Raw genomic sequence first — 16943 nt, 5'->3', positions numbered from 1 at the left:
CAGCATCTGTTGCCCGTCTTTATTTGACATGGAATGAGATGAGACTCAATCCCATCACTGTGGGTCTGGAGTTACATGTAGTCCAGACCAGATAAGGACGGCAGATTTCCGTCCCGAGTGGACACTAGTGAACCAGATAGGATTTACCTTGAGAACAATCAAAGATTTTCACAGTGGATACAGCTGTTGTTAAATCATGAGAATCAATTGAACAGAATCAAGAGAAATGTAATTTTAAAACAAGACTCAGAATTCATATTGAAGCCAATAAGATAAAATTTATGGGAGTTCATTCCCTACTGCTGCTACGGGTGATAAAGCTACCTTCACAAAACTAAAGACAATTTCCCTCCCCGGCTCTCACAGTCGGACATGACATTAGAAATGATTAATTAATCACATTTGCAAAAACATTTGCGGTTGTGCCTAATCTACCTCCACCTACCTGCTTTTGTGCACTGCCAGGACCCTGTTGTTCAAATAACCAGGGTCAATACCCAGACTTAAACATTCAGACAAAGGAGAACTACTCTGCTACCTACTCAACAAAAAGTGTGATACTGTGTGTGTGTGTGTGTGTGTGTGACAGAAAGAGTGTGTGTGAGACAGTGTGTGTAAGGGTGGGGAGTTGGATGGGGTACAGTGTGTGTTGTGAGAGTGGGGAGTTGGATGGGGCACAGTGTGTGCATGAGGGTGGTGAATTGGATGGGGTACTGTGTGTATGTGAGGGTGGGGAGTTGCATGGGGTACTGTGTGTGTGTGAGGGTGGGGAGTTGGATGGGGTACTGTGTGTGCGTGAGGGTGGGGAGTTGGATGGGGTACAGTGTGTGTGTCTGTGAAGGTGGTGAATAGTGGGGAGTTGGTATGGATAGTGTGTATGTGCCTGTGTGAGGGTGTGGAGTTGGATGGGTAGTGTGTGTGTGCGTGTGTGTGTGTGAGAGGGTGGGGAGCTGGTTGGGGTACAGTGTGTGTGTCTGTGAGAGTGGGGAGTTGGATGGGTTACAGTGTGTGTGAGAGGGTGGGGAGTTGGATGTGGTACTGTGTGTGTGTGGGTGCGGGGGGGGGCAATTGGTATGGATACAATTTGTATGTGTGTGCGAGAGGGTGGGGAGTTAGATGGGGTACTGTGTGTGTGTCTGTGAGGGTGGGGAGTTGGATGGAGTACTGTGTGTGTGTGTGTGTGAGAGAGAGAGAGAGAGAGAGGGTGGGGAGTTTTTTTTAGATTAGATTAGATTACTTACAGTGTGGAAACAGGCCCTTCGGCCCAACAAGTCCACACCGACCCGCCGAAGCGCAATCGACCCAGACCCATCCCCCTACATTTAACACTACGGGCAATTTAGCAAGGCCAATTCACCTAACCTGCACATTTTTGGTCTGTGGGAGGAAACCGGAGCACCCGGAGGAAACCCACACAGACACGGGGAGAATGTGCAAACTCCACACAGTCAGTCACCTGAGGCGGGAATTGAACCCGGGTCTCTGGTGCTGTGAGGCAGCAGTGCTAACCACTGTGCCACCGTGCCACCCACTGGTATGGATACAGTGAGTATGTCTGTGTGTGAGGGTATAGAGTTGGATGGGTACTGTGTGTGTGTGAGAGAGAGGGTGGGGAGGTGGATGGGATACAATGTGTGTGTCTGTGAGGGTGGGGAGTTGGATGGGGTACAGTGTGTGTGCGAGAGAGAGGGTGGGGAGTTGGTATGGATACAGTGAGTATGTCTGTGTGTGAGGGTATAGAGTTGGATGGGTACTGTGTGTGTGTGAGAGAGAGGGTGGGGAGTTGGATGGGGTACAGTGTGTGTGTGTGTGTGTGAGAGAGAGAGGGTGGTGAGTTGGTATGGATACACAGTGTGTATATGTGTGTGTGAAGGTGTGGAGTTGATGGGTACAGTGGATGTGTGCATGTGCATGTGTGTGTGAGGGTGGGGAGTTGGATGGGATACTGTGTGTGTGTGTGTGAGGGTGGGGAGTTGGATGGGGTGCAGTGTGTGTGTGTGTGAGGGTGGGGAGTTGGATGGGGCACAGTGTGTGTGTGTGTGAGGGTGGGGGAGTTGGATGGGGTACAGTGTGTGTGTGTGTGAGGGTGGGGAGTTGGATGGGGCACAGTGTGTGTGTGTACGAGGGTGGGGGAGTTGGATGGGGTACAGTGTGTGTGTGTGTGAGGGTGGGGGAGTTGGATGAGGTACAGTGTGTGTGAAAGGGTGAGGTGTTGGATGGGGTACTGTGTGTGTGTGTGTGAGGGTGGGGAGTTGGATGGGGTACAGTGTGTGTGTACGAGGGTGGGGGAGTTGGATGGGGTACAGTGTGTGAGAGAGGGTGTGGAGTCGGATGGGATACCGTGTGTGAGAGAGGGTGGGGAGTTGGATGAGGTACAGTGTGTGTGTGTGAGGGTGGGAGATTTGGATGGGGTACAGTGTGTGTGTGAGGGTGTAGAGTTGGTTGGGGTACAGTGTGTGTGTGAGGGTGGGGAGTTGGATGGGGTACAGTGTGTGTGAGAGGGTGGAGAGGGGGATGGGGTACAGTGTGTGTGTGAATGTGGGGAGTCGGATGGGGGTTAGTTTCTGAGTAATGCCTTGCTAAATTGAAGTATTCACACACCGCATGCCTTTGAATCCGAGTCTATTGTTTTCCTACCAACACAGATCTTCACATTGAACACTCCCCACAGACACCGACACACATGTAGGCGTTGGATCTACACACCCACACAGCCTTTCTTATACAAGCACGTATATGAGGCCAGTGAACGAACTGCACAAGAAAACAAGCTTCCTCGAATGTACTCATACAGATCGCCCACGCACAACAGACACACAGCCAGGATTCAAGAGGCACAGCAGCACACACACACACACACACACGCACAGACACACAGACACACACACACATACACACACACATACACACACTGACACACACACACACACACAGACACACACACATACCCACACACACACACACACAGACACACACACATACCCACACTCACATACACAGACACGCTCACACACAAATGAAACACACAGCAGACACACATATAAACACAACAGATATATATGACAAAGATACACAGCAGACACACATGCAAACACATCACACCAGCACATACAAACACAAATTAAACACACAAGACAAATTTAACACACATACAACGGACACACATACACATACAGAGCCAGAACTCAGGTAACAGCTCTCTCTCTCTCTGGTACACACAAGCAGAAAACTTACTGGTAATACCAGTCTCGCATTCCTGCTCACTCACAAGCTCCTGTTAACTGGTGATGTTAACCCTTCAGGTCCTAAGCCTCACCTGTACAGTGTAGCCTGACAGCATTAACATTTCCCAAACCCCACGCCCCCAGCTGTGGAGTGGTCACCCTCTGGAAACCCTTGGTGTGCTGCCCCAGTGTCACCAAGCCTGTGTCAGGGGATTGGGAGGGGGGGGGGGGGGGGGGGGGGGTCACTGCTTTCTTTGTGACCAGAGCTGGATTCAGAATGAGCCCGGGGGTGGGGGCGGGTCCTGAGGTCTGCATTGAGAGACCTGAGAGTTGGAGCGAAGGAGCTGTTTTGCTTTTTTTGAGGAGGAGTGGGCGGTGGGTGTGGTGGATGACAATATTCATCGAGTTAACCCAAACACTCAGTACCCTCCTGGTCTTCAGATTCTGCCGTCTTGAAGTTGTTACCCCTCCGTCTCTCTCTCCACCACCTCCCCCCCCCCCCCCCCCCAAAAGAAGGTGCAGGAGTGGCGTTTAATCATTTGAATAAATTTGCCTCTGAACAAGTAGAGTCTATTTTAACCCTTCATTCGCCCCCACCCCAGCCCCATTCAACTCCAGTTCTCAAAGAGTTTCCAAATACATTAGGAGTAGCAAATCCAGTGGCCAATCGGCCCATTGCGCCAGTACTGGATCTTTGATGGAGATGTCCCTTAACCCCCCACCTCCAGTAGATACTCTCCCCATCTCCCTTTCCCCCCAACCCCACTCTCTCACAATAAAAAAAATCTCGAAATCCCAAAGCAGCTCCGACAGACTCTCCCCAGCCCACTACACACCTGTGACTTCTCCAACGTTGTGGCTGGTCAGCGCTGAGTTTGTCTAGCCACCTGTCCCCTCCTTTTACTCTCTCCTCACCCCCCCCCCCCCCCCCCCGCCCCCAAGCCCATCCACTGAAGTTCTCACATGGACTCAACTCAAAGACAAAAGACCAAATCTCACCCAGGGAGGACTGTGTGGGGAAAAGTGTGTGGATGACATGGTGAGTCAGGGAGGGGAATGTCAGACAGCTTACCCCTGGCAGACAATTTCTTGGTGTTGATAATCTTGGCCGCATATTCCTGTCCGGAGATGATCTTAACGCACCGTTTTACGATGGAGAATGCACCCCTGAAATCACCAAACGGTATATATATATTTTTTTTCATATTTTCATTCCCATCAATAAACCAACATACACATCAAAAAAAATACAGAATGATAAAACAAGGCTTTGCTAATGACGAATCCCTTACTTTCCCAGTTCTTCATACATCTGATATTCATCGCTGAATCGAGTACATGTTATTGTGGCCATCCTGTTGGTCGCTGTCTTTCCCAGGTTACTCTCACAGCCGTTCTCTGTGTGTGTGTGTGTATCCTCTCTCTCTCCACAAGCTCCTCTGTAGTCTCTGAGCTGGATTTGATTGACAGCTCACTCTATCAGGGGGTGTGGGGAAATGATCAAGAAAATCCAACCAGTACAAACCTCACTAGTTGCCGCTTTTTCCCTCTTCCCCTCTCTGTATCTCTCTCTCTCTCTTTCTCCACTTCCCTACCTCAGTACCATTCCCCTCCCTTTCTCAGCCTGTTTCCAAGGCAACAGTCCTGGAAGCCTCACACACAAAAAGCTGCCTTGACACTTTGAATAACACCCTCACGCACTCAAACGGAAAGGGTTAAGGGAAAGCATCAGACTGCGTGCGAAAATTAAAATTTAAAAGCAAAATCGCACTGCAAATTATGCAGGTGGTTTTTCCTACCGCTCACTCAAACACCCAATCCTGGAGGTGTTTGAGGATTAAGATTGGGGTTGGGTATGTATAATAAAACACTTGCATTTCCCTAGCACCTTCCGTCACCATCTGATATCCCAAAGGGATTTGCAGCCAATTGAAGTGTTACTGAAGCGTAGCCACTGTTTGCAATGTAGGAAACTCCGTGCTAAATTGCACACAGCAAGATCCCAATCAGTGAGGGATAACAGAGTAATAGAGTTGGGGGTCTTTCTGCTGTGGCAATGGTGTTCCTACCTTTGAACCAGGAGGTGTGGGTTCAAGTCCCACCTGCTCCAGATGTGTGTAGTAACATCTCCAAACAGGTTGATTAGAAACATCTGGAGGTACACAGGACCAGAAAACCCATCAAGTCTGCACCAGCCTACCTGTAGCTAACCCCCCTTTCCAGCACTTAACCCATAGATTTAATATTCTGGCATTTCAATTGCTCATCCACGATAGTGTTGTTGTGTCGTTGACTAAGAGATAAGGATCTGTAAAGACACCAGGGATAACCCTCTTGATCTTCTTTCAGGTAGTGCACGGGGAGGAGAGATGGGGGTCTCGGTTTCATTTTCAGGGCTCCACTGCACTGCTGCCGAGATGTTGGTCTGCAAATTTGAAGATTAACCCATAACCTTCCCACCGCTGAGCAGGCTTGGTCCGATTGAACCGCGAACAGAAGGTCTAGTCTTTAAAAGGATCTTGGAAAGGCTTCATTACAACAAGCAAAACCAGTCTTGCCAATAGCCATACATCATTATAAAGATGGTGCAGGATCAGCTGCAGACAACAAGCAGTTTGGTGCTGTAATCCTATTTAGAGCAATTAGTTGAACTCATGAACTGTGTAAACTTTATTCTCTCAATTTTGTGTTAAAACCACTTCCACTCATCTCACTTTATCAATTTCACCACAATCTTCCTTCTTGCTTATTTACTTAATGAGTATGTACAGAGTTTTACCTTTTCATGTCAAAGTTTCAAATCTCTTCTGCAATTCATCCAATATTATCCTGACATCCTCATTGTATGACTTAAAGACTGACTGCACAGTCACCAATTCTGTCTGTCTAATGCTATGTGTGTCTTCCTTTCCATGATCTCCCTCTCCCTCTCCCTCTGTGTTCTCTCTGCTATCCTCAATTCTCCCATCAATCAACAAGAGCTTGCAATCCAAGTTTTGTAACACCAGGCCAATACTCCAGCCTTACAGCCATTTCTGGGATCAGTTTTGCCTCAGTTGGTACCATGCTCACCTCCGACCTTAAAAGGGTATTAATTCCAGTCCTGCTTGAGCACAGAATCCAAGCTGACTCTCCAGACTACAGCTTTTGAAGATGCCATTTTTGACTGAGTCATAAACAAGGGCCCTATTTGTCTTCTCTGATTTCATGGTCCTATCTGGAAGAAAAACAGAGTCACTCCCCAGGCATTACTGTCTGATGTTTATCCAAACCTTGATCACTTCAGTTGGAACCACCAGGAATACACTGACATCACGATGGGAAGTTTATTGTATTTTGTGATCTGTGCCATCAATTAGATGAGAATCAATATACATGACTTAGATGTGGGATCTTGCTCTCCATCTACATAATAAAAGCAGCTACATTTCAAAAGCACGTCAACAGCTCTAAAGTTATTTGGGATGTCCTGAGGCAACAAAGAACATTATTTGAATACAAGTTTGGGTTTTTCTTAATTGTTTGCCAGTAAAATACAAGCAGTCTTTACTTCCATTTGCTGGTGCTGTCTATCCAGCAACCTTTCTTTCTCTCTTTCTCTTTCTCTACCTTTCTGGAAGAGATGTTTGGATCAGGAACTGAACATGGATCACTGCAGGCTGGAATCTGTAATTGAACCAAAATGAATGTGTGCACTGCTTTCTCCAACTGTCTGTGAAACTTTTTAGAAATAGTTATCATACAGGTAACATGTTCAGTATAGTTCCACCGTCAGTGTGATGATGGTTTCTTCCCTCATCTCAAAGGATGAATGCTCAGCAAAAAAAAGGGAAAGAATCAAAAGACCAGTTCACCATTTAGATTGAGGTTGGCTCCTGTGTGACATTAGACCAAGCTTCAGTTGGCATAAATGTTTGCAAATTGAAGAAAGTCACTGGTGAAAAGATGGATAGAGCCATCGGCCTTGCACCGTGCTCACTTGTCCTTTAAGACCCTTGTCTCTGTCCTTGCTTGTTAACGGAGACTGCTCTGACTGACACTGACTAATTCTGTTTTAGACTAGATTCCCTATAGTGTGGAAACAGGCCCTTCGGCCCAACAAGCCCACACCGATCCTCCGAAGAGCAACCCACCCAGACCCACCTACATTTATCCCTTCGACAAACACTCCGGGCAATTTAGCACGGCCAATTCACCTAAACTGCACATCTTTGGACTGTGGGAGGAAACCGGAGCACCCGGAGGAAACCCACGCAGACATGGGGAGAATGTGCAAACTCCACACAGTCAGTCGCCTGAGGCGGGAATTGAACCCGGGTCTCTGGCGCTGTGAGGCAGCAGTGCTAACGACTGTGCCCCCCCCCACTTGAATTCCACAGCCACTCTGGTGGGATTTGAACCCTGGTCCCTAGAACATTACCTGGGTCTCTGAATTAACAGTCCCACAACAATACCACTAGGGCCATTGCCTCCCCAAATTCTGTTTTGTCTTTGTGTATTGAGAATCTAGCTTGTTCACTCTGTGGGTGGCTGTGTTTAGATTTGTGTTTGGATGTCCTGTGGTTTGGGTTCCTGCTGGCTGTACAACGCAGGCTTTGCTATCCAGGAATTTTCCATGGGTGCCAAGTAATCAACCCAGAGAAGTGGAGCACAGTTTCAAATCCAGGGATGCAGCACTTCAAATACCTCAGTATTGACGAGTTTTGTCCTACCGCCTGATGTTACAAATAGATCTTAGATCGTAAACGTGGAATGTCTCTAGTTGATATCAGTAATGCATTCAGTTTCAATTTAAAATGACTGTGTGGTGACCGTCCACAATTTGAGATCCACGTGGTGTAAATAAAGCTGTTAAAGGTTTCTGATTACCTGTTGTCTACAGGGTTATGGGGATGGGCTGAGTAAAAGACATTGAAGTTTGATCAGCACTGAGTAGTGGGACAGGCTCAACGGGCTGAATGGCCTATTCCTGCAGCTATGTTCATACATTTATGCTGAAATTACCATTTCATCTACAGATACTGAAACTATGAAACTGATTCAGTGGCAGGAAGTTTACATTTCTAATTTATTTTTCATGTGTATGATAATTTCACATATTAGCCAGCATGAAAAGACACTGGAGACAGACTTTAAAACACACGCTGAACTATATTCCAAGAAATTCTCTTGAGCCTGTTTTTCCTATCATTGTGGAATAGAACACCCAGTGAAAAAAACTTCAGCGAGAAGACAAAGAAACCTACAAATTCCATGATTGCTGAAGATGCAATGCAAACATTAAACATTCGTATTCTCAGGTTAAGAATGAAACACTTCAAGGTTACATTGTTTAACAGTGTAACCTTGAGTTTCATATCTTTGATAGTTACTGTCCTTTTTAAACTTATTATCTGTGTTTATGTGTATTTGATGTCACTTTTTTTTGTTTTCTTTCAGAATTGGAAGGTAATAAAATTCCTCTTTGTACGCAAACCTTGATTAGTTCCTCCTTTTTCTAATGTGCTGTTTGATTGTACAAGACATTGGTAAGGCCACATTTGGAACACTATGTACAATTCTGGTTGCCCTGCTAAAGGAAAGATGTTGTTGAACTCGAAAGTGCGCAGAAAAAATTTACAACGATATTGCCGGGACTGGAGGCTTCGAGGTATAAGGAGAGGCTGGATAGGCTGGGACTTTTTCCTTGGAGGTGTCGGACACTGAGGGGTGATCTTATAGAGGTTTATAGAATCATGAGGAGCATGAGTAAGGTGAATAGCCAAGGTCTTTTTCCAAGGTGAGAGGGGAAAGATGTAAAGGGACATGAGGTGCAATTTTTCCACACAGACAGCAGTGCGTGTATGGAATGAGCTGCCAGAGGATGTGGTGGAGGCTGGTACAATTACAACATTTAAAAGGCATCAGGATGGGTACATGAATAGGAAGGATTTAGAGGGATATGGGCCAAACAAAGGCAAATGAGACTAGTTTCAGTTTAGGAAACCTGGTTGGATGAGTTGGGCCAAAAGGTCTGTTGTTTCTGTGTTGTATGACCCAATGACTCTATAAATTGCTGCAACAAAATGAAAGGGGCCTAGAAAGAGGGCAGCTAATTCCCCCTCCTCACCTGATTGTAAATGAAGCGATAATGTAGAGGCTTATCAGTTCATCAGCCACATGGAAGGCTGAAAGAAACACAAATTTTTATTATTTGACAGGCACCTCAGTATTGCAAGGTGTGGGTAAATTGAAAAGGCTGGTTAAACCATTGCAATTCATGCTAACTGGGAATGGGACAAATCTGAGGGTGCTGTGTAACACAATGCAACTCACAGAAGCTTGGCACCTCTCCATCTTTGGCTCATTTCCCTGTAAATGCTGAGGGAATTTTATTTTTTATTCATTCATGGCTTCACTGGCTAGACCAGCACATTTGCCCATCCCTAATTGCCCTAGAATCAACCCAACTGCTGCAGGTCTGGAGTCACATGTCGGCCAGACCAGGAAAGGATGACAGCTTCCTCCCCAAAAGGACATTAGTGAACCAGATGGGTTTTTCCCCAACAATTTCATGGTCATCATTATCACTTAGTTCAGATTTGTCATTGAATTCAACTTCCACTACCTGCCGTGACCAGGTTTTAAACCAGATCCCCAGAAAATTACCTGGGTCTCTGGATTAACAGCCTCACAATATTACCACCAGACCATTGCCAGACATGCAATCCAGCCTTCAGCTGGTTCTCTCCAGGTCAATGACTGGTATTTTACATGGAAACAGTATTAGCCACCTTAAAAAGACACGGGAATGTCTTGAGTCAGACTTTAAAACACACACTGAACAAGAATCGCATATTAGCCAGCAGGGACTTTGGAATTTCCAGGTGGTGGGTACCAGATAGCATGAATATTACTGCATGTTCAATGGAGATCCAGCACTTCCACTGACAGGTACCTGAAGATATAACAAACCATGTAAATTGGAGACAGGGTTGGAGGATCTGAGCTACAGGAAGACGCTGAACAGGCTGGGGCTGTTTTCCCTGGAGCGTCAGAGGCTGAGGGGTGACCTTATAAAGGTTTACAAAATTATGAGGGGCATGGATAGGATAAATAGGCAAAGTTTATTTCTCCCTGGGGTCGGGGACTCCAGAACTAGAGGGCATAGGTTTAGGGTGAGAGGGGAAAGATATAAAAGAGACCTAAGGGGCAACTTTTTCACGCAGAGGGTGGCACGTGTATGAAATGAGCTGCCAGAGGATGTGGTAGAGGCTGGTACAATTGCAACATTTAAGAGGTATTTGGATGGGTATATGAAGAGGAAGGGTTTGGAGGGATATGGGCCGGGTGCTGGTAGGTGGGACTAGATTGGGTTGGGATATCTGGTCGGCATGGACGGGTTGGATCGAAGGGTCTGTTTCCATGCTGTACATCTCTATGACTCTATGGCAATGAACCTCTGAACAGGATACTGCAGGGGATACATGGGGGATGCAGTATCAATTTATTTGGTGTCAAGCAAGGATTTGAGATTCTGAGTACATATCATTCAATCTTGTATCATTTTGGAAGGAGTCAGCATGGGCCATTCCCTTCTGAGCATTCATCAGTCTCTAATCCCTCTAAAAGTGAACAGTTGAACACATTTTTAATCCATGTTCTTAAACAAGAAAAAAAAATTCCTTTATAATTAGGCTGACATTTCTCAAATCTCTACAAGTGGCAGTGAGTTCAGGCACATTAAAGTTGTTATGTTCTTTATTGAGCAGCAACTCTGCCCCTTTCAACATCTCCATGATAAACATGACATCACTAGCTTTCTCTTTTAAATTTTAAAAATTCAGTGATGGTGTCAAAGTCAGTAATGACAGAGACTGGTAACGTTTAAAAGAGTAGGGGGCTGTGGGGGTGTGCTGAAAAACTAAACAGAGGAGTTCAACGATTAGAGAGTAAACAATAACAAGGCATTCATTTATATAACACCTTTAATGTGATGGTCCCCAAGCACTTCACAGGTGCATCATAAACCAATGTATGACACCAAGGTATTTCAAGAAATATTAGACCAGATGATCAAAAGCTTAGTCAAGATATACATTAGCACTGCTGCCTCACATCGTCAGGGACCCGGGTTCGATTCCAGCCTCGGGTGACTGTCTGTGTGGGGTTTGCACATTCTCCCTGTGTCTGCGTGGGTTTCCTCCGGGTGCTCCGGTTTCCTCCCACAGTCCAAAAGTGTGCAGGTTAGGGGGATTGGTCATGCTAAATTGCTCATAGAGTTAGGTACATTAGTTAGGGAGAATTGATCTGGGTGGGTTACTCTTCAGAGGGTCGGAGTGGAGCAGTTGGGCTAAAGGGCCTGTTTCCACACTGTCAGGAATCTAATCTAGTCTAAAAAAAATGGAAAATGCTGGAAATATTCGGCAGGCCTGGCACCATCTATGAAGAAAGAGACTGAGTTCATGCTGCAGGTTGATAAGCCATGGTCAGAAATTTATCAATCTGAAGCATTCACTCCTTCCCTCACATGAGATTGAACTGTTGGGCATTTCCGACATGCCCTGCTTTTATTTCAGATTTCCAGCATCTGCAATATTTTGCTTTTGGATTGTCATGTCCCCAGAGGAATATGGCACTATGATACAAGTACAGTTGTACACAGCTCCTCTGTCACTGAGCAGCCTCTGAAATGGCCAAAATGATTGTTCACAGATATTTTATCATGAAGTCTTACTGAATAAGTGCTACAGGCAAAAAGCGCAATTGTTTCTGAAAGTTTAGTACAATTACTGGGAGTTGTTTCATTTTAGTCACAAAGATTGGGGAACTGTCCACAGATTATCCACTAGAAATGCTGATAGCACTCAAACAACACAAAAATAGAAAAGCAGAAATGGACGTCCCTTGCACAGGCCAATGTTAACCACTAAAAACATCCCAAAGAACCTCACAGAGATAAAATAAAAAATTATTGCATATTGATAGTGTGAAAAGAAGCCATTCACCCCATTCAGTCTGTGCTGATCCTCTGACCAGCATCCCACCCACTCCCTACACCTGAATTTACCATGGTTAACCCACCTAGCCTGCACATCCCTGGACGCTGTGGGCGATGTAGCCTGGCCAATTCACCTAACCTGCATATCGTTGGACTGTGGGAGGAAACCCACGTAGACACGGGGAAAATGTGCAAACTCCACATACATAGTCACTTGAGACTGGAATCAAACCAGGGTGCCTGGCTCCGTGAGGCTGCAGTGCTAACCACTGAGACACCTAGATCTTGAGGCAAAGGAAGAGGCATTATGCATGCTTGCAAAATTGATCTCTACCTACGATCCGGCAGAACGCAAGTGCCCTTTTTTGTTTTTGTGCAGTTTGAGACTTGACAAAAAAGTAGCTGTTTAGGACTGACTTAAGGATGAAAGCGAGACAGAATGCACAGTGGGAATTTGAGAGGTTAGGGCCTGGTGGTGATGGTAGTACAGCCATTAAAAAGAGGCCAGGACTGGGAAGCATTGACCACTTAAGGGACAACGGGGCTGGAGGAGATTATACAGATCAAGAGATACAGCCTGTGGCAGGGGTGGGATTCCACAGTTTCTGTTTTCTGGGAAAGGCCTTTAGGAGATGTCATATTGAGCTCGAATTTGATGCATTGTAGATCCAGAAAGAAGGCAGGAGGGGAATTGGTGAGGAATCTGCAATAGTTGCATCAATAAAAGTGGAACAAGAGGCTAAATGTGCTCACAGGACCTCTCGCAGATAATTAGCGGTTCTGTTCACATTACTGCAAAATGCTTAGCTCAGATGATTGTCGTTTTTTTCTCTACATCTCAATACATTCTTTAGTCAGTAAACCTCATAGATCCCTTCAGCACAGAAGGACGCCACTCAGCCCATTGTGTCTGTGTCTGCTCTTTGAAAGAAATCTCCAATTAGCTCCTGAAATGGCTGCAAGTGTCTCCCCTTCACAAATTTATCCAATTTCCTTTTTGAAAGCTGAGCAAAACTGCTTCCACTAGCCTTTTAGTCACTTCATTACACATCACACTACCTCCATGTGAAAACAAATTCTCATCATCTCACCACCTGGGACGTTTGCCAAATACCCTGTAAGAAACACACACACACACATGCACACACATGCATACACATGCTCACACACACACATGCACGCACATGAGCACACACAAACAGTGGCACACACACACATACATGCACACACGTGCACTCACAAGCATATGCACACACACACGCACGCACGAGCACACATGCACACGCACACACACGCGCAGGAGTGCACACACACCCACACGCGCACACACACGCACACACACGCGTGCGCGCGCGCACACACACACACACACACACACACACACAGTGGTGTGGCTGAACCATACTCTCACTACTTGTGAGTGGGCGGGTGGTCTTTTACCCACAGTGTGATTCCACTGCAGCCCACAAATATTGAACATCCCAAATGAGCTAAGTCCATTAGATCATGGTCGATCGGTACCTCCATTATTATTGGCTGCTTGTGAGTTAGCTCTCAATGTCCTCATCTTTAAAAAGTACTGGGATGAGCACTTGAACTATTATAATATTCAAGGCTAAAGGCTGAAAAGTGGGAATTGTCAGCACAGACTCAATAGGCTGAAGGGTTTTGTCATTGTGGGTGGTATGGTGGCTCAGTGGTTAGTACTGCTGCTGCACTGCACCACAGATCTGGGTTCAATTCCAACGTTGCGTCACTGTCTGTGTGGAGTTTGCACATTTTCCCCATAACTGTGCGGGTTTCCTCTGGGTGTTTATAGAAATTCCAGTAATGCAAGATCCATTTGGCATCCACAATCATGTGGGGCAGGTGTTGTAGGTTCCCACTGACTTTTCATGTGAAAAAGTGTTTCCTGATTTCAACACTTTTGTGGCCCAGCTTTAATTTTAACATTCTGCTCCTTCATTTTCAATGTTGTGCTCAGGAGAAGAAATGCCTTCTCTCTGTGTGGGTTTCAATTCCTTCAATCATCAAGGACTCCAATGAGATCACTTGAGGGAGTCAAGGATTTTTTTTTGTATTTGTACAGTTTCTTCTTTTTGCCACCACTCTTTTCAAAGGGTTTTACAGCCAATGAAGACATGTTGAAGTATAGTTACTGATGTCATGAAGGAAGTGTTACCACCAACTTGCACTCAGGAAGCTCCCACACAAGGCAATGTGATAATGACCAGATCGCTTGTTTCCTTGTGATGCTCATTGAGGGATAAATTTTGGTCCAAGATCGAGGAGAACTTCTCTCTTCTTCACAATAGTGACTATGGGATCATATACAGATACCTGAGCAGGTCAGATGGGATCTTGGTTTCACATCTCATTTGAAAGATTGTACCTCTGGCAGTTTGCTTGGGTATGTACCAACATAAAATCTTAGCATCCTTCTTCAACATGGTATTCTGTTCACTATTAAATTCCTTTAATTCTGTGAACAATTTAGGGTAGCCATTCATAAAGAAACTTCGGCTTCTGGGCTCTTCAACCTCGTGAAGGAGACTGAGAGCAAACACGCATTTTTGCCCAAGTTTGAGGTTTCCTGGTGATGAATTGCATGGACATTTCTGTACTATCAGACACCTTTTGTGTTGCAGAGTTTCTTGTAACAGACCTTTAATCTTGAAAGTAATGCCATTAGGAATATGCAGTTTTATCTCTGTGGGCTGTAATGAATGCTTCTTAAGCCCTGGTATTCAATCTGATAAGACTGTGATAGAAGCCCCTGCTTAAAGCTTAACCTTAATGAGACATCAGCAGGTTCTGTCAATCTCAAGTTGATTGGATCACTAATTTCCCTGAGGAATATATTGTAAAACTTTTTTAATGCTTGTGTTTCCAGTGCATGAACATATTTAGCCATTTGACTTCTTGCTACATTGAAACCACTTCAGCACATCCTGGTGGAGGTGACCCATAGTTGTAAAAATGGCACTTTCTTTGGTCACAGCTATAGCCTTCTATAGCTATAACTGCATCTGTGGGAGCATAAACACTGATCCTTGGTATCTGCTGTCTGTCCTACCTTTTCTTTGCTTGCCATGTGCATCTTTGAGATTTTTATACTTTATAAATTGAATAGATTCTGTTGCTGTCCTTTGGTGAGATGTCCTTCTTCTCTCAGAATATTTTTTTCGTAATTCATCCTGCCTTCTGAGTAATTCATCCTTGCCTATTTACCCTATTCATGCCCCTCATGATTTTATAAACTTCACCCCTCAGCCTCTGACTCTCCAGGTAAAACAGCCCTAGCCTATTCAGCCTCTCCCTATAGCTCAAACTCTCCAACCCTCCAACCCTGGCAAAATCCTTGTAAATCTTTTCTGAACATATCTCAGCTTTAAATATACACAAGGACTTTGCACCCACAGCTCTCTATGACAAGGATTTCCAAAGATTCACAACCCTCTGAAAGAAAAAATTCTTCCTCATCTCACTCTTCATTGTCATCCTTTAATTCTGAGATTAGGCTCTTTGGTCCTGGGCTCTCCCATGAAGGGCGCAAACTCTCAGCATTTTTAACCTGGGGTACAGGCCCTTTATAATCCTCCATATTTTTATTAATTGAAAGGGTATCGCTGGCTAGGGCAATATTTTTTACCCAATCCAGAGGACACTTAAGAGTCAACCACATTCCTGTGGAACTGGAGTGCATTGAGGACATTGGTGATCCAGATAGGTTTTTCCAACAATTGACAATAGTTGCATGGTCATCATTAGATTCTCAATTCCAGATTTTTTTAAATTGAATTCAAATTCCACCATCTGCCGTGGTGAGATTTGAACTCGGGTCCTCAGGACATTTTCTGATTTATGTAAACAATTTGGAATTGGATGTTGAGGGCAAAATCTCCACATTTGCAGTTGATACTAAGCTGGGGAGAACAATGAACAGTGATGATGATGCTGAGCAGCTTCAGAGGGACATTGACAAGTGGCCAAGCAGGCAGTCACCTGGCAGATGAATTTCAATGCAGAGAAATATGAGGTACTGCATTTTGGTAGAAGGAATGCAGAGAGACAATACAGGCCTCAATGGGATAACTCTGAGGGAATACATGATTCTTCGAAGGTGGCAAGGCAAGCTGAAACAGTTGATAAGAAGGTTTATAGGACCTTTGGGTTTATAAATAGAGGCTTAGAGTATAAAAGCAAGGAATGGATGCTACACCTCTCCAAACCATTGATCAGACCACATTTGGAGTATTGTGTTCGGTTCTAGGCACTTTATTTAAGGAAGGATGTTAATGCTCTGGAGAGTGCAAAGGGTATTTACTGGAATGATACCAGAAATGAGGGATTTTAAATACAAGGAAGGAAAGAGAAATTGGGCTTCTCCTTGGAGCAGAGAAAATTAAGAGGTGATAGTACTGAGGTGTTCAAAATTAAGAACAACTTTGACAGCGTAAAGAAGAATATTCTGTTTCCACGAGTTGGTATGTCAGTAGCTAGGCATCATGACTTCAAGATTGTCAGCAAGAGAGCTAGGAGTGAGATAAGGAGAAATGTCTTTACTCAGGGAGTTGTTAGGATTCAGAATGCACGGCCTGGGGAAATGGTGGAGGCAGATTCCCTTGGAAGTTTCAAAAGAGGGCTGGATATATATTTGGAATCATTTTCATTGGTGATCATTGGTAAGCATTGGTAATTATTTTCCAATGTTCTATCGATTCAGGATCAGTTCCTGT

At 45.0% G+C, this 16943-nt stretch overlaps 1 protein-coding gene across 1 annotated transcript in view; it reads right to left on the bottom strand.

Annotated features, from left to right (window-relative positions):
* The window catches only part of LOC140491888 (calcium/calmodulin-dependent protein kinase type II subunit alpha), a 247906-nt gene extending 243081 nt beyond the window's left edge, over positions 1-4825 (bottom strand). The window contains exons 1-2 of the mRNA XM_072590323.1: positions 4517-4825; positions 4297-4391 (exon numbers count right to left, since the gene is read on the bottom strand). Coding sequence (XP_072446424.1) covers positions 4297-4391; positions 4517-4578 — 157 coding nt within the window. The 5' untranslated portion in view covers positions 4579-4825. The remainder of the gene's footprint in view (positions 1-4296; positions 4392-4516) is intronic.
* Positions 4826-16943: the final 12118 nt, after the last annotated feature.

The sequence above is a fragment of the Chiloscyllium punctatum genome, chromosome 20 (assembly GCF_047496795.1).
Source record: "Chiloscyllium punctatum isolate Juve2018m chromosome 20, sChiPun1.3, whole genome shotgun sequence".
Taxonomy (NCBI): Eukaryota; Metazoa; Chordata; class Chondrichthyes; order Orectolobiformes; family Hemiscylliidae; genus Chiloscyllium; species Chiloscyllium punctatum.
This window is presented reverse-complemented; position numbering and strand designations above follow the sequence as displayed.